The 18621-nt window shown below is 43.1% G+C and overlaps 1 protein-coding gene across 1 annotated transcript in view; it reads right to left on the reverse strand.

The window, feature by feature from the left end:
• Positions 1 to 6940: 6940 nt before the first annotated feature.
• TADA2A (transcriptional adaptor 2A) overlaps positions 6941 to 18621 on the reverse strand; it is a 47777-nt gene continuing 36096 nt past the window's right edge. Inside the window, exons 11-16 of the mRNA XM_019805578.2 lie at positions 17425 to 17535; positions 15501 to 15572; positions 12404 to 12536; positions 11333 to 11376; positions 9150 to 9223; positions 6941 to 7810 (exon numbers count right to left, since the gene is read on the reverse strand). Of these exons, the coding sequence (XP_019661137.1) occupies positions 7625 to 7810; positions 9150 to 9223; positions 11333 to 11376; positions 12404 to 12536; positions 15501 to 15572; positions 17425 to 17535 (620 nt within the window). The 3' untranslated portion in view covers positions 6941 to 7624. The remainder of the gene's footprint in view (positions 7811 to 9149; positions 9224 to 11332; positions 11377 to 12403; positions 12537 to 15500; positions 15573 to 17424; positions 17536 to 18621) is intronic.

Genomic DNA, 18621 nt, shown 5'->3' on the forward strand with positions numbered 1-18621 from the left:
TTTAAAGATTTTATTTATTTATTCGACAGAGATAGAGACAGCCAGCGAGAGAGGGAACACAAGCAGGGGGAGTGGGAGAGGAAGAAGCAGGCTTATAGCAGAGGAGCCTGACGTGGGGCTCTATCCCATAACCCCGGGATCACGCTGAGCCGAGGGCAGACGCTTAACCGCTGTGCCACCCAGGCGCCCCTAGCACTCAGGTCTTTCTAACACATGGGGGCAGGTAACAAGAAAGCATATAAATGTCATTAAGAAAGGAAACGAGAGGGTGTTTTTTTTTTTTAAGATTTATTTATTTATTTGAAAAAGAGCATGCATGCACGAGTGGGGGAGGGGCAGAGGGAGTGGGGAGAGAGAATCTCCAGCATACTCCCCACTGGGTGTGGAGCCTCTCATGGGACTCCATCCCAGGACCCTGTGATCATGACCTGAACTGAAATCAAGAGTTGGACGCTGGGGCGCCTGGATGGCACAGCGGTTAGGCGTCTGCCTTCGGCTCAGGGCGTGATCCCAGCGTTATGGGATCTAGCCCCACATCAGGCTCTTCCGCTGTGAGCCTGCTTCTTCCTCTCCCACTCCCCCTGCTTGTGTACCCTCTCTCGCTGGCTGTCTCTATCTCTGTCGAATAAATAAATAAATAATCTTGAATAAAAAAAAAAAAAGAGTTGGACGCTTAACAGACTGAGCCACCCAGGCGCCCCAAGGAGTTTAAAAGTAGTTTTTTTTACAACCAGAATAATATATTCATGTATTTCTTGAAAAAAAAATTGTTTTTAAAAAGACCTTTAAAGAAGGGTAAATGAAGAAATAAGATACTTCCCCCAAGAGTGAGTTACTCACCTCTGGTAGTAACAATACCAGAATTGGTAAGAGATACACTTTTTTTTTTTTTTAGATATTTAACTTTTTTGTTGTTATGTTAAATTAGCCAGCATATAGTACATTAGTTTTTGATGTGGTGTTCAACAGTTCATCAGTTGCGTATAACACCCAGTGCTCATCACCACACATGCCCTCCTTAATACCCATCACCTGGTTACCCCATCGCCAAACCCGCTCCCCCTTCTGTAACCCTCAGTTTGGTTCCTGGAGTCCAGTCTCTCTCATGGTTTGTCTCCCTCTCCGATTTCTTCCCATTCAGTTTTGCCTCCCTTTCCCTGTGGTACTCCACGCTATTCCTTATATTCCACATATGAGTGAAACCATAGAATAATTGTCTTTCTCTGCTTGACTTATTTTACTTATATCACTTAGTATAATCTCCTCCAGCTCCATCCATGTCGATGCAAATGGTGGGTAATCATCCTTTCTGATGGCTGAGTAATATTGCATTGTACATATGAACCACATCTTCTTTATCCATTCGTCTGTTGAAGGGCATCATGGCTCCTTCCACAGTTTGGCTATCATGGACATTGCTGCTATGAACATCGGAGTGCATGTGACATCCTGGGTAATTAATGCCACTTTGCATAATCTACAACATCAAAGACAAAAAAACCTTGATCCCACTCAAGGGGAGTAGATGTCCATGTCAACTCAAGAGCCTGAAGACTTCCCTTCTAGTTATAAATTGCTACTTAAATCATGTCAAGCCTTTGACTTTGTAAATGAAAGAGTGAAATGTGAAGGAGGCAACGGGTAGCAGAGGTTCCCAGATTGGTTAAAAGGCGATATCTAACCTACTATGCTGTTCACCAGCTTTCTGCTTTGCCAAATAGTAGCAAATCTGTGTTACAGGAAGTTGGATGCCTTAAATAATTCTTCACCAGACCTAAGATGTACACATTGTAGTTGCAAACATATCTTGACTGCAAAGGGTGTCCCTAGAGCCCTGGAACAATGTGTGGTTACTTCCTGGATGCTAATCAGGGGTATCCCCTTTCACCAGAGAGCCTCTAAGCTCCAACGCCTATATCCACCCCATCTTGCCACATCTGCTGGAAATCCGTGGCTTGCTTTTATCCCTCTCCTAGTTTCCATGGAGACCCAACAGTTTACTTTTTTCCCCCAACTCTAAGCCATGGTTATTTTTAACTGTAAAACTCTGAGCCAGGTCACAGCTGGGATCTGGAAGATGCAATGACGTCTGTAGCCACCCTTCTCTCCCACAGATGCCTTCTTTTCTGCAGTTGCTGGGGGCGGAGGCACTCCTGGGAGATTTTGCTCTCAAAAGCATTTTGCTTTGCATCATGAAATTAAAACTATGCTGACTTCAATCTGACAGGTGTCCTGAATCTGAGACTGTGCATGCCCGAAACAAGGCAAAGATTTTCGTGGGGTGGGGGAGGAGGGCTGCCAGGTCAGCTTGGCATTGCTTTCACGAATCTGTGGCTAGAGCTTAGGTAAATACCCTCTGGTAAAAATATATCAAAGTGCCATCCTCTGGGGAAAAAAAGAAGAGCTCTGGCTCCTGCCCCCAGTAGAGTGGCTCGTTCTGCTGCAGCCTGCCGTTGGTTCAAAAGAGGCTCCTCAGCAGGATACTGTGTGGAAGAACCACTCTGCCTTTCCAAAGCAGACCGCAATTGCCCATGGGGTCAGGGTTGGAACCCTGCTGCCCCCTCCTCCTCTACGGAGAGTTCAAATTCGTCCACCCATCCCTAAGGCCCCTGGTTCGTGGCACTTCTGAACTTTTCACTCCTTTTCAATATTTTTCGGGGGGGAAAGCTATTAAATAACCCTGGAAATTGCCCTTCTCATCTTAGACAACATCCTAAAATTGAAAATGAACATAAAACATAAGACACAGCCCCAATTCAGTACGTTTTCTCACAGGGGGCATTGATTGGGAACATTAAAATTAAGCCCCAGGGTGCCTGGATGGCTCAGTCCGTTAAATGTCTACCTTCAGCTCATGATCTCAGGGTCCTGGGATGGAGCTCCACGTCGGACTCCCTGCTCAGTGGAAAGTCTGCTTCTCCCTCTCCGTCTCCTTCTCTGTGTGTCAAATAAATAAAATCCTCAAAATTAGGCTCCCTAGTGCAGGTTCCAATAATTTTTTATTTCTTAAAATAATAAATTTTTATGTTTTTAAGGAATTCCCTAAATGAAGGGTGATCATAGGGGAAAATCCAAATCAGGAGTTCTCCACTGTTTAATGGGAGGAAAGAGAAGGTTAGGTCATTGCAAACAATTTCAGAAACAGTGTGTATACCCGGTAGATAGCTCTCCAAGGAGAAGAGAGATGCATTAGAAGTGTCATGACTTGGCACTTGGCTGTCAGTTCACTGAAGAAGGGTGATAAGATGACAGCATTTCAGCATTTTTACTTTGATTAATAAAGTGCTGGTTTCTTAAAACAACTGTGAGGTCTCTTCCTTTCCACACTTCCTAAGATGCTACTTCTGTTCAACATAACTCTAGACCAAAGCAGGATTATCAGCAAGCTTCCACCCGGAAGCTCTCTGCCACGGAAGACCTCAGGGGAAACCAGAGCAAGTCGGAAAAAAAAAAAAGGGTTGCTTGGTTAAGAATGAGAGATTAATTCAACCAAATAATTAGTGTGGTGCCACAGAAATCTACCTCGTGTGCTCCAAAGTAGAAAACAAGTGCCTCAGACTTAATTACCCAGCCCTGAAAGACATTAACAAGTCTGGGCTGGCAAAGGTTAACTATAGGACTTGCAAAGACAAAGGGAGGTACATCTATGATTTTTTTTTTTTTGTGGTAGCTCTCGGTTTTAAACCTTTTGGGTTTTAAACCTTTTAATGGTCACTTTCTGGATTCTTATCTCAACTTCCTCATTATTCCTGCTCTTAACAGGAAAGAGGGCCCAGTACACAATACGTAACAAGCAAGTAACTCATTGTGACGAAGGACTTTTAATGTCAGATATAAGACAGTCATCCTTCCCTTAAATACCTGTCTCTTGACTTGTAAGCCTGGTCAGTCAAATCAAAGAGCTGTTGATACTCTTATCATGGCACATCTCAACTGACAGAAGCCAAGACAGCAGGAAAAACTGAAAACAGAAAAAGAACTCCCTTCCATTAGATTTAGAAACTGGCCTTTATGGCTTCTCAAGTGATTCACCTGTCCCCACCCTCCAGCCCCCAACCCCTCAAAAGTAGCAAACCAAGTTCTGGTGTATACTTCACGGATAGGTTACTTAGGTTCCAAAATACTAAATGCTCACTTACTGTTCTAAGTGCGTATGTCGGCATGCCCATTACTATCCTATCCAGGCTGCTCTGACCCTGTTTGCAATCAGAGAGCCTGCTCAATCTCACTTACACTGCACTCAGAAGAGGTGGTCACTGTGTCTGATTGAAGAGAAATTCTTTGTCTTAGTTTCTACACAAGGCTATGGGCATGGCGGTTCTGGCAGGTCAGGGGCAAGTTAACCACATCTGGCTAAGCATACTGGAAAGGAAAGCAAAACTTCTAGATCAGAACTTCTTGAGCCAAACTTTTTTAGAAATTCAGACAAATGAAAAACCAGGGACATGGGAGTTGTGGGAAGGCTTTTTGCGTTAACAGTAATACAGTGTGTATCTAGAGGATACCCACAAAGACATCCTTTAAAATGGATGGGCAGTATTCCAGGATGCTGTTTAGAACACAGTACCACTCCCCTGCCTAGAGAGGTGGAAGAGTGTTATGGATGAGTTTTTCCAAGCTTCTCTTTATAATTTGGGTCTCTGATTCTTTACACTGGAAATTTTAGTTCTCTTATTACATACCTACATAGTTCCTAAAGCTGGAGTGACTTACCAACTGGAATTTTGTTGTTGATGATGAATGTCATTGGTCTTCTCCCCTTTCTGGCTAACCACAAGCTGATTTCATGACTCAAAACTAGGATGCTCGTTCTTACCTCCAACAAGGACTGATTAGTTAGCTGAGTTCAGATTTAAATGGGGGGGGGCAGCCAGGGGTACTGTAAACAAGAAAAGGATAAAAACTGGAACCCAAAAAGAGATAAACCATGGAGTTAGTTTGTCTCAAGAGAGATAGTCTAGATACTTGAGCATGGAAAGGGTCACAACAGGGGAAGAAATTTGGTCTGTATTTCCCACCCCTGGCAGAGAAGGACATACCTAAAATTCCATAAGAAACCTTTAACTTGAAATTGCAATAAAAATTCCCAACAGTAAAAAGTATTGATGTCACTGAGTTTGAGTAAACGCTTTCTCTTCAGAACGATATGGACTAAGACCTCGATTAGTGTAGTTGGCTTATAGCCAGCTCTGTCTAGCAACAAGGGGAAGGATGGAATATACTTTTAAGGCCCTTGCTAGCTCTGAATTTTTAGTAATAAGAAGGGCCTCCTTTGGTGATGAGAACGTGGAAGGAAATGACATACGTAAGCCAGCCACGCTGAGTATCAGCAAGTGCTTTTCTAGTGTTAAGTACAAAAAGATGGTGTCTCAGTGTCTGAAAGGTAGCCCTTACCCAAAATATGACTTGATCTTTGAGGAACCTACTAGGGATTCTAGGTCACAAATTTTGTGCAGTTGGGCTTACCACAATAATAATCTTACTTCTTAAAATCTAGTCTTTTGAAATTATAGCCTTATTTTTCTATCACTATTTTCAACCATGCCGTTTTCCTCATCAAATCTAGATCCCTCCCTGCCCCCATCAGTTTTTTCGGAGTTTAACTGGTTCCAAGGTTTCTATCAGACTGTCCTCCCATCCTCCCACTCCCAACTACCCCAGCTGCCCCTTGTGTCCTTGCCAATTAAACCTCTTGGCATCATCTCCCTCACTCCCACTGCTGCCTCCACATCATTCTCCACCCACTATGTCTGCAACAGTCTCCCACTTCCATCTGCCATTTTCTCTCTCTCCTCTCAGTCCTATCACTGCCTCAGGAGCTCACCTCTCCCAGGGAGACTTCCTTAATCAAGACTAAGGACTCTTGGGACTACAAGAGACACCACCTAACCTTGGCGTCTAATGCATCCCAAATTTTTAGAACAGGAATTACCTTTCAGGAACAAGAGGCAATCCCTTTATAACCAAGTAGGGGGGGATGGTAGTGGCAGAGCACGTTTTCTAAGAGATATGACAATGCAAAGAAAAGACAGCATTTCCACAAGCCACCCTTTTTCAAGATTGAAGTCTTTTATTCTAATTCCCTCAGATCCTCTAAGAGTTTTCTTTTCAATTGCAACCCCAGATAAGCATGCATATTTACATGAGTCAAAAAGTTTGAGCATATACTTACAACAAAGCATATACTATTTTAATTAGATGTGTTGAATGCTCGAAGAACTGAAGAATTGTTCAGCTACTGGAGGCAGTCTGTGCAGGTCCTGACGTTATTTCTTTTTTTTTTTTTTTTTTTTTTTTTAAATTTTTTTTTTTTTTTTTTTTTTTTTTTTTTAAAGATTTTTTAATTTCTTTATTCGACAGAGATAGAGACAGCCAGCGAGAGAGGGAACACAAGCAGGGGGGAGTGGGAGAGGAAGAAGCAGGCTCATAGAGGAAGAGCCTGATGTGGGGCTCGATCCCATAACGCCGGGATCACGCCCTGAGCCGAAGGCAGACGCTTAACCGCTGTGCCACCCAGGCGCCCCCCTGACGTTATTTCTACAAACGACTCTCTTCTAACAGAAACGGGAGGACCATGACTCTACGCTTGGCTTATTTTGTGGAAAGGTTTGAGGATCAAGTTTCAGATGTGGTGGGGTTACTCACCCTCGAATCTAGTGAGTCCCACATATGAAACTGCTTTACTTTTGTTTTAAAAGTAGCTTTTATTGCAGGCTAGCCTGTCACCATTGAGAAATTAGCGTTCAGGTCTCAATCCAAGCAAAGCCGAGGTTAGTTGTCACTTCCATCCTCAGGGGCCTGGTATCCTGGGAAACCCAGGGTAAGAACAGGGTGACTCCAGGACACACATGTTAGCAGAGACAGTGCAGCGTGACGAGGCGGGCATTCAACACCCTAAGTGTGCTTTAGTTACCAGAATACTTGACACACCCACAAATTAAGTAGCAAAACATTTTAATCCATTAATTCTAAAAATAACAGAGACATTTTATATCCGGTGCCACCTCCTCAAAAGTCTACTGCAGATCAGACAGTCAGACTGCAAAGTACAAAGCCAGACGTTAAAAGGGAAAGATGTAGTTTGGGACAAGACCATTACGGGGAGATTTTTCCTCCCATTTGCTCATAAACCTAAGTTGTCAGCTTAAAAAATCCTCAGAAGGAAAGAGAACGCTTTCTCATGCTCTACAACCTTTGTCTTTATTTTAGATCTCTCTGTAATGTCTGAAGGCAAACAGATAATCAGAAAACCAGCCTCCCAAGTACAAAGATCTGAGCTGGACTCCCGGGACTACAGACTGTTTCAGTTCTATTTCTACTGACACTCTGATGTGAGGTACTATGGTTCTTGTTTTAGTTACAAGAGGTGTTGGGAATAAAGGCCCACTCACATTTAATAATAGCTTATCTAGCACAGAACTCTGCAGCACAACACAACAACAGGAGTGTCTTAAAGCAGGGTGAAGAAGAAAGTAGATATTAATACAACGTAAGGTTCCTTTGTCCTTCCCCTCCTCTTACAATGAGGATTCAGCTCAGGAACGAAACTCTCCAGAATGCCCGTGCTGTCCTCTGGCCCACCACATTCCAAACTTGTGATTTCTGATCCCAAGCCCTCAGAGCCTCAGGCTTTAGTGATGTATCCTTCTCGGATGAGGAAATCATAGATTTTCCGGGTTTTGTTCACATCTATCTTGATGAGCGCTCTTGCCTGCGCCAGTCTCAAGCCTCCTTGCTTGTTACACTCGTTCAATAGAGCAGATTTGTATTCTAAATAGGCTCCTGGGACCAACCTCACCATCTGACAGAGCTGCAAGACACGGCAAATTTAATAAACATTAACATCTGTCATTCTCATAATTTAATCCAGGAGGTATAGCCAAAATAAAATTTAAAAAGTGACATCAACCTCCAACTATTTATAGGAGCTACTGGGTGGCTGGACCACATTCCATTTAGTCTCTTCCTTGGAGAGAATCCTCCCTCACGACAGACACTTAGGCAGAGAAAGCCAGAGTCTGATGCTGACAGAGACCGCAGCATGTGTCAGCGGGCTCACCTGCGTCTGTCAAGGAGCACAAGTATGTGTCCTGAGGAGCAGCCTGGGTCCACACAGCTCTCGGTCCAGCACATTCCAACAGAGCCAGTCAGGGAAGAGCCACAGGGCACAAGAGGGGTGGGGGTGCAGATACTTGGATTCCCAAGTGTGAATCACCTTATTTCTAGTATCACCATAAAGTAGTCCCTGCTTTTGTGATTACATTTCCTACTCTGAAGGAGGAGGAGATATAGAGACCTTGTGTGTGAAGAGGCTACTTCAGCTGCTAAAAATCTAGAAAGCTGGCTCAGTCCTAGTTCACCTGTCATGACACCCCACAGCAATGAGCAGCGTGAGGTCACTGCTTGCGGGTAAGGATAAAAACTGCTTAAAACTCCAGGCCATTCACTACTTGACTCAGAAAGGCCTGTGACCTTCAGGAATACTGAAATAGAACATACACTCCTCTCTATTCCCAAACTAATCTTTACTGTTGCTGGTGGCTGAAATCAAAGACCAACAGCCCCTACTCTATGACTCTCCTTACTGTCTGACCTGAAATAATGACATGGAGTGGCAGATGGGGAGACCGATCTCAGGAACTGTAAAAGGAGCGCGTGAGGAACAGAAGAGGGTTCCTCTTTTGGAATGGACTTCAGAGCTAGGCATATTTTTTTGAAAATGCTTCAGGAGGTCTCCTTTGAGGCTGGCTTTAAATTTTTGAGACAGCCAAAAGTAATATGAAGACAAGTCTGATGATTTTAGTGGAAAAGAAAAGTAGGTCATGGCATTTTTAATCCAAATTAGTAATATGACTATGTGATGATGAAGTCCCTTCTTTAAGGCTTACATACATGCTATGGAGACAATCTTTTAAGGGATGGTTATATTGTTGGAATAAGCGTAGAGCTCATCAAAGTGACCATTCTAATAGGAAATAAGCATTTTCATATACGAGTCATTTTAGATTTAAAAACAATTTCATTCACTGAAGCACTTAGTACAGTATCTGGTACACGGCAATGCTCAATAAACGACAGCTGCCATATTTAGATTTATATATCATCATCAACCCTACTCTCTCTCTTCTAGCTCCCCTTCTTTTTGTTACCTCCTTTTCTTTTTCATTCAGCTTCTCTGTGCCAGGGAGGCCAGTGAGGTTCAAGGGTGGTGCACTTCGTCTACCTACAGACACAGAAAAAGGTATGTATTTCATCGGAGTGACAATTCTTCAGGTGTGAAGGAACACAGTCCACTGCAGCCAGGCCAGTTAGGTATGAGGTCATGATGTCCAGCTCTAAGAAATCTCTACCCATTACCTCAGGCCTCAGTCTAGTTGGCAACGTGGGCACCCCAACGTTCACCTGAAAATACAAGTGGTAATTCACATGCCCTTTGCTCTGCTAAAATACGCAATCACACACACCCTAGCAACCCAGTTGCTATTCTTTCCAACCCAGTAAGATTCTAAACTCTAAACTCTAAAGTCCAGATGTCACCCAGTGAAGAAAGGTCATATGCTGCCCGCCCCGACGGCTGATGAATGGAAATAACAACTCCACAGGAGAGACACTTCCCAGCCCTCAGCACTCTGCCAGGAGCACGAGGCAAACACGGTAATTAACCAAGTACCATTTGCCTTCAGATCAAAGGCAGACTGTTAGGCCAGCAAAAGGCCCTTCTTATTTATTATGTGAGGGAATATCTGTTCCTTCCAAAGAAGCACTGTTTACCTGAAAGATCCACACAGAGGAACAATGAGCCATTATATGGCAAAACAGAAGCTGAGGTGAACTCACATACTGAGAAAGAAACCCAAGTATGAGGTCACTGCCCAGGATGGGAAGTTTCATGTGCAAAATTTTTTGCTTTTGTTTTAAATATATATTTGGAATTAGTGTTCAGTTGGGAGATAGGTGGGCTGAATTAGGCAAAAGAAGATGCAGAATAATGTATTAACAGGTCTGTCCTTTAGGAGGTGGGAAGAAATAGGGAGGGACTGCTATAAGCTGCTCCATGAGAAAACAGGCTTCTCTGTAGTATCAGCAAGGGGATAAGAGCTTCTCCATAACCAACAGGCCTAGGCTTCCCCTAAGTGCTCAGAAAGGGAGACTGAAATCATCTGGTACCTCACCAAAGTTACCAGAGGCTAGGCTGTAATTAATGATGCAGGCCTTCTACTCTGCACTGCCTTAGGAGCCGCGGAGAGCATGAAGAGGAGCGAGGGGTCTCCTCAATCTAAATGCGGTGGGGGGAGAAGGCCCAACACCAGCCTAGGAAGCAGCAAAGACTGAATGAGTACAGATGGTTCCGAAAATGCAAATACCAAATCATTAATTCTCACCGTACCACATTTTTGTTATTTGTATTTCTGTATTTAGACGCAGGGGGCAGGGTTAGAAGTAAGAAACTTGTAAAATTACATAAGGATTTAGCTGTCCTGACTACTCCGTAAAAGACTCCCTTTTCTCTTTTAAGTATTAAGAAATAATCACCTGAAACAAAGGAATCAATTTTTTAAAAAGTATCCCTAAAGTAATCTTCTCTGAGCCCTGTCTAGATCCTGAGTCTGAGAGATTTTAAATGCGATCACAAGGTCTATTGTTTCAAGCTTCCAGAGAATGGTAAAACTGCAAGTGGGTCATCTTTTTCACTAGTCCAGTCTCTACAGGGTAGTGGTCTGTATGTTCTGATACGGGAAAGTTCCTAAGCTAGCATATGGAGCAGGGGTGAATAACAACCAAAAGAAGTGGCAAAAGAACCCCACAATTTTGGATTAGAGCTCTATAAATCACACCACCCCAAATTACCCTTTATTGATTATCAAGCACCAAGGATTACCAGGTAACATATGGCTTAAGCTTACTCTGAAAACTAATCTCAAAATAGAGGACATACCCAAAGAGGTAAAGAAAACAAACAGAAATACCTCAAGTCTCCAACTTATGAAGAAATCCCTGTGTTTCTGCTCAGGATACAAAGCCTTTAAGTTATGTCCTGTGAGATAAATCTCAAAATTTGTGGGAGATATAACCACAGTCCACAGTAAACTAACTGCTCATGAACACTGGTAAAATACAGACAACACTTCTCTGGAGTTCTTTCTTCCCTGTCTCTGTACGCAAACCCTGAAGATAATCCCTATCTGGCCATGAAGATTCTGAAAACTTGCTGATGTTTACTTACCTGTTCTGCCTAAGCACCCTGCTTCCACAAGGGGGAAGGGACTACTGGGTGAATCCCTAGAACGAAAACTTCACAATCAAGACTTGCTCCAGCCTGAAAAATAATTACCTGAATTTGAAGCCATCGGAATAGAAGGGCTCAGGCCAGAATCACTAAAACAAAGAAGACGAATTTAACTTAAGTCACACCAAAGAAGGCAATTTCGAAAAGCCCATGTGGGACTGGGTGTCATTTATCAGGTTTGCTACTTTTATTCAATTATTCATTCATTTATTTTTTTCATTTAAAAATACTTTTTTTTATTTGAGGGTCACCTGGGTGGCACAGTCAGTTAAGTGTCTGCCTTTGGCTCAGGTCATGGTCCCAGGGTCCTGGGATTGAGTCCTGCTTCGGGCTCTCTGCTTAGTGGGGAGTCTGCTTCTCCCTTTCCCTCTGCCTGCCACTTCCCCTGCTTGTGCTCTCTTTCTCTCTCCCTGACAAATAAATAAAATCTTAAAAAAAAAAAAAAAAGATTTTTTAATTTGAGAAAGTGTGCAAGAAGAGCATGAGCAGGGGGAGAGGCAGACGGAGAGGGACAGGCAGACTCCCTGCTGAGAAGGGAGCCCAATGCAGGGTTTGATCCCAGGACCCTGAGATCATGACCTGAGCCTAAGGCAGACCCTTAACCAACTGAGCCACCCAGGTGCTCCAGGTTGGTTACTTTAAAGGGATGTAGAGATAACTGGTACTGTTTTACAGGATATCCCTCTATACTAACCAGGAAGGGTAATCTGTTCTGTGGGGTGTAAGAAATCACCTGGATTTGTTAAGAACAGCTCTTAGTCTGGAACATCATGGAAACTAATGATGAGGAAAGGACTGAGACATGATTTGCCAATGGAAATCATTCCAATAGATAATGGGGTGGAAAGAGGACGCATGGTGGAGGAATTTACTAATTTTTAAAAAGAAGATCAAAGTAGCAAAGTAGAATTCTAGAAGGCCAGCTATGTTTCCCAGAGCTGTCAGTATTGCAGCGTTTCTGAGATAGATTGCTAAGATTAGAATTCTGAGTTTTTCTAGCTACCCAATTATTACGACTCTGCCACGTGGGTAGGGCACCCATGGAAATGTCTGAAACTACATGTAAAAGTCAAAGCATCCAAGAAGATGCTCCTCCTCCCCGCACTAGGCACTTACATGTCTGCTTGCCGACGGAGCCACTGCTGGCAAGCACTGCTGTCCTGGATGTACTGGAGAACCTCGGAGAGCATGGTGCGTTTAAGGCGCTCCTCCTCTCGCGTCTTCTTGAGGTGGTCATAGGTTCTGGCACCTGAAGGTGTAGAAAACAGCATGACTGCAATGACAACGCAGCAGAACTCACTGAAAGGCTTTCTAACTGACCAGCATGTCTTTATTGGTTTCTTTTGCAAAACTGCTTCTGGGGCACCTGGGTGGCTCAGTCAGTTAGGCGTGTGACTCTTTGTTTTGGCTCAGGTAATGATCTCAGGGTTGTAAGATCGAGCCCTGTGTAGGGCTCCGTACTCAGTGAGGAATCTGCTTGAGATTCTCTTCTTTTCCCTTAGAGCCCCCCACTCTCTCTTTCTAAAATAAACAAATAAATTTTTAGTAAAACAAAACACAAAACAACTGCTTCCACAATTACTTTTCTTTTTTTAAAGATTTGAGAGGGTAGGCAAGCAAGAGAGAGAAGGAGCACGGAGAGCGGCAGGCAGAGGGAGAAGCAGACTCCCCACTGAGCAGGGAGCCCGATGTTGGGCTCAATCCCAGGACTCCCGGATTACGATCTGAGCTGAAGGCAGACACTTAACTTAACCTACTGAGCCACCCAGGTGCCTGCCTGCATTCCTTCCTTCCTTCCATCCTCCCTCCCTCCCTCTACTTATTTATTTTTTAAAAAGATGTTATTTATTTATTTGATAGAGAGCACAAGCAGGAGGGAGAGGGAGAAGCGTCTCCCCAATGAGCAAGGAGCCCGATGTGGGGCTCAATCCGAGGACCCCGGGGATCATGAGCCGAGCCAAAGGAAGACGCCCAGCCGACTGAGCTACCCAGGCACCCCTATTTATTTTTTTAAAGATTTGAGAGAAAGAGAGAGTGAGCGAGCATGAGCAGGAAGAGGGGCAGAGGGAGAAGGAGAGAGAATCTTAAGCAGACTCCACACTGAGCATGGAACCCCACCCCAGGCTTGATCCCACGACCATAAGATCATGACCTGAGCGGAAACCAAGAGTCAGACACTTAACCGATTGAACCACCCAGGTGTCCCTATTTATTTATTTGAGAGAGAGCGAGAGCGAGAGCGAGAGAGATATCACGGGCAGGGGGAGAAACGGGGGAGAGAGAAAGAATCTCAAGCAGACTCTGTGCTGAGTGGGAAGCCGGACACAAGGCTTGATCTCACAACCCTGAGATCATGACTCAAGCTGAAACCAAGAGGTTGGATACTCAACCAACTGAGCCACCTAGGCACTCGTAATTACTTTTTTAAGAGCAATGTGATTTCCCCTAGTTTGAAATCCCTTTTTTGGGGTGCCTGGGTGGCTCAGTTGCTTAAGCATCTGCCTTTGGCTCAGGTCATGATCCCAGGGTCCTGGGATCGAGCCCTGCATTGGGCTTCCTGCTCAGCAGGAAGCCTGCTTCTTCCTCTCCCACTCCTGCTGCTTGTGTTCCCTCTCTCACTGTCTCTCTGTCAAATAAAATCTTAAAAAAAAAAAAAAGAAATCCTTTCTTTTTGACAATAATTAATATTTTTATTCTCTTCCTAGCTTTAAGAAATTTGGAGAGAAAAGCCCCCAAACAGAAAAATACAAAGAAAGTAAGAGTCACTTATGTTTCTACCACCCCCCCCCCAATAACTAACTTTTAATACGGTCATATTTGGCTCCTGTTCTATTTTTTTTCTATGTTTTTCAAAGTTACACAAGTGCTATATGCATACACTCTTCTTTAAAAACCAATTAAAATTGCAAATAAAGGTAAGTCCTCATTGACTAGCACGATTCCTTTCCCCTCTTTTCCAGATGCAACTGATATCAGGTAATCAAAACCTGGCATCCGCATCTTGTTAAACAAAGGCTGCCTGGTGTTTTCTACACGTTAACAAAGGTGTACAGATTCCAAAGTAACCACACCACTGAGTTTTAAATCATGTTCCATAAAGCCCTGGGATCCCATGAAAATATCTCGGGGCTTACTGTGAAAAGCAAAGACACCACCAAGCACTGGTGGTCCTGGGTTCTATACACGACCTGTACCATCCGGCTTCAAAGTAGTTCCACCTCCCTCTTATTTAGAGACAAGGGCTCTACATAAAATTTCATTTTGAAATGGTTTCCATAGTTAAAAATAAAGAATCATTACACGACGTTGAACTTACACCCCACAAGGCTACTTCTCGTGGTCAGTAGGTGATAGCGTTCAAGCAACAGGAAGGAGGGATTGCTAAAGATCTTTCCAAAGGAACAAGAGAAACTGTCATTTATTGAGCATTTACTGTGGGCCAGGTATGATGCGGTTTTCATGCATTATCTCTAATTTAATTCTTCTTACTAACTCTAAGAGACTTGGAAAATTGAAACCCAAACAGAATTACCAATCTGATAAAAAGGAGAGCCAGAGTCCAAACCCAACCTGCCCAGGTCTAGACCTCAAGCTCTGAACCACCATAACACACTGCCTTCCCTTACGACCTGGCTCTATTACAAGTATCTCCTGAACCATTTCAAACCTTAGTTTCTTCATGACACGGAAATAACAATGTCGATCTCCTAAGTTTGTTATGAGAATCAAACGATACCATCCAGGTGAAATGCTTAGCACGGGGCCTGGTGTATGGAGAACTGCTGCTATTTAGATGTTAGCTGCTATTAACATAATTATGATTACTACCTCAAGTAACTGGGATGTAAGCATGGGGAGCCATTTAAGGCTTGGTTAATACAAATGACCAGACCACGCATCACAAAAGTTTAAAAGATCGAGGCTAAAAATTAGAATACAAAATCCTTTTTTTTTTTTTTTGGAGGCCACAGCAGATTCTCGAATCTAAAGCAGCACTTCTCTTTTGTGTTGTCACTTTTATTTTACCTGAGATAATCCATATAATGGCATTTGTAAGGATTAAACAGATGAGACTTTATGGGGAAGATCAAAAACTCGCTCCAAAAAAGGAAAGCTTGTTTAAAAAAAATCCACATGGCCTCAAACAGAGACTTCCTCTATGTGTTTAGAAGACACCTGCCCCCGATACAATGTGTAGCTTAAGCATACTTACTACAAAAATTGGTAATGCCTGCTGTCCTGTATTCCTGGAGCCTCTTGATTTCCCTTCGGAGTTCAAATTCCACTGTTTATCCCATAAAGAATGAAGGAGAGAAGTTGGAAAAACAAAATCATCATCAAAGAGCACTTCTGCTGTTGGGTATTTTCAGTAATTCTGCCTTCCATTTGAGGGATCCTGTATGTTGGGGCCATCTCATTAGAAATTTTACCCAAAAGCTGAGAAAAACCTACGCTAGCCATCTTTTGGCTGCCATCGCCACCTGGAAAAAGCAGCTGGCACTGTCTCCCTGAAAACATACAATGAACTGGCTGAGATCATTTAGCTATAGAAGTAACAAATATAATTTTTTTAAACAACTAAGTTTCCCTGCTCTATTTATCCCCTATTAACAGGTCTATCCACATAACCAAATTCTTCTATAAAACCTGTCTCTGCTATTACTTGATGTGGCCCTTTTGCAACCAAAGGACAAAAGCTCTATGCTCAAGTCTCAGTTTCTTTACAGCTTTTCTCCTATTGGAACAAAAGAGCATTGTTTTCCATAAACTGAAGATTTCTGCCTCCTCTGAGCACACAGCTCAGGTTGCAACTGCTTGGGTTATTATGTGATAGAACATTCAAATCTGAGTGCTTTGAAAGAGAGGATGAAGGAAGAGCCTGGACAATCTATGGGATGTAGTTCTCTGGAATGACACAGAAACTAGGGATGGCACAAACTGGGACAGGAGTAAAAGATCAGTCACCCAGTACAAACCACACAAAGAATGCCAACCAAACAGAGTGCTTGACGAGGACAACCAACCTGGCTCAGATAAATGCCTACAACGCCATGCAAGAAATATGTGCATGATGAGAACAGGGTAAGAGCCTTGGTAAACCATTTTCCCAGAACTAAATCTGACGGTCAAATACACAAATCTAGTGATGAAAGGAGTAGCCTAAGCCACCCAATCCAGATTTTTTTTAAGTGTAGGCCTTCCTGCCTTAACAACTTCAATTTTTTTATTGTGAAAAATCAAATGGTAACTGGGTAGAGGTCTCTCAGAAAGACAGGCAAAAGCATGGTGGTACTGGGGAGCCTGGCTGGCTTGATCCATAGGGCATGGGATTCCTGATCTCAGGGTCATGAGTTTGAGCCCCACACTGAGTGTAGAGATTACTTCAGGAAATAAAAAAAAATTTTTAATTAAAAAAAGAGAGAGAGAATGATGGAGGTGCCTGGGTGGCTCAGATAGTTGAGCACCTGCTTTTGGCTTAGGTCATCATCTCCAGGTCTGGGATTGAGCCCCATGTCAGGCTCCCAGCTCAGCAGGGAGTCTGCTTCTCCCTTTCCCTCTGCCTCTCCCCCTGCTTGTGCTTTCTCTCTGTCTCTCTCAAATGAATACATAAAATCTTAAAAAATAAATAAAATAGAGAATGATGGAAGTACTATCTCCATGAGCCATCCAACTCTGTCCCCATTTTGAGCACTAGTTTTAATACTAAAATATTTATGAACAAAAGGATCTGATGTCTGGGATTTGCTTCAAAATAATCCAGTTGAGGGTAAGAGAGAAGAGGGGGTGATAAAAATGAAACTATAATTGCTATAGCTGGGTGATGGATACATGCGGGTTCATTACACTATTTCTCTTTGTAAAAATTTGAAAACTCCCATAATAAAAAGCAGGGGGAGAAACTACTAAACTACTGCTTAGCTGGGAAAAAAGAAAGCTACTAGCCTTTTTAGCCTCTTCTGTCCCACCCCCAAAGTCCCAAATTTAGTTCATGGTAATAAAGGGGAAGAAAAGATAAAAACATCCATTTATTTATTTATAGAACTTCACCTAAAACATACCATTATCTCTATTTATATCAACACATACACACACAAACACACACACGAATACTTGCGCAAGGGTTAAAAACCACCTACGTGCATGGCTTTCAATGAACTTGTCGTGCTCCACTGGCCCCACTATCCTTGCAAATCGCCTCATTGTTTCATAAAGGTCCTGGACTTCCTTGGGATACCGCCGTTCCATTACTACAGAGAAAATAAAACACAACCATGCCATACAGAATATAAAAATCTCTGAGTTCTCTGCATTTCTTTTACAAGAAGTGAAATGGACACTATTCCTAACCTCACATGACTAATTTACCCATGACAGGAAGCAAACAGGAAAGCCAAGAATGCAAAACACTAATCATAAAGATAAGAGCATCCCAGTGACTATCACATCAGGACGTTGCTATCCCTGGAGAAATGCAGATCGCCTGCATCACTGAGCACCCTGGTGACCTCCACACCTCAGTCTCTTCACCTGTACAGGCGCAGGGACTACTGGCAGTAACGGGAAAGACGATTAAAGGCAGATCACGTCTTCTTAGGAACAATGCTGGGGAAAATTTCTGGTATTAACTTCCGCAGGAAAACAAGGAAAGTGAAGACACAATAATCCATCTAGAAGAGGTAGACTAGGGACGCCTGGGTGGTGCAGTCGTTAAGCGTCTGTCTTTGGCTCAGGGCGTGATCCCGGCATTCCGGATCGAGCCCCACATCGGGCTCCTCCACTGGGAGCCTGCTTCTTCCTCTCCCACTCCCCCTGCTGTGTTTCCCTCTCTTGCTGGCTGTCTCTCTGTCACATAAATAAATAAAATCTTTAAAAAAAAAAAAAAAAAAAAGAAGAGGTAGACTAGCCTAGAAAAAATGTGTGATATCTTTCATGCCCCACCAGAAATCTCCCTACCAACACAGCTTCGAGTGAGGCGTTAATTTCTTCACTATCAGGGTCATTTTGCCTTCCTCTAAACTAAGTACCACAACTAGATTTACTACTGATGAAGTTATATTTCAATAACTATCATTCATGTAAATGGTCCTATATACAGGGTAACCACAGTCAGTAACTCTGAGGATCACTAACAACCAAATTTCTAATAAAAAAGTGGTATTGGCAAAGAAGATGGGCAGTAAACCCACCAACAGTAAGTGGTAGGTTGGAGTAGCAAGGACTGCTACTTGGTCATTTCAACCAGATGAACTAGGCTGAAACTAGGTGATCAGATGAGTTAAGCAGTAACGAAGATAGTTCTGCTCACTTTTAGACTAAAGATACAGGCTTTCCGT

Source organism: Ailuropoda melanoleuca, chromosome 13 (assembly GCF_002007445.2).
Source record: "Ailuropoda melanoleuca isolate Jingjing chromosome 13, ASM200744v2, whole genome shotgun sequence".
In the NCBI taxonomy this organism is placed as follows: domain Eukaryota; kingdom Metazoa; phylum Chordata; class Mammalia; order Carnivora; family Ursidae; genus Ailuropoda; species Ailuropoda melanoleuca.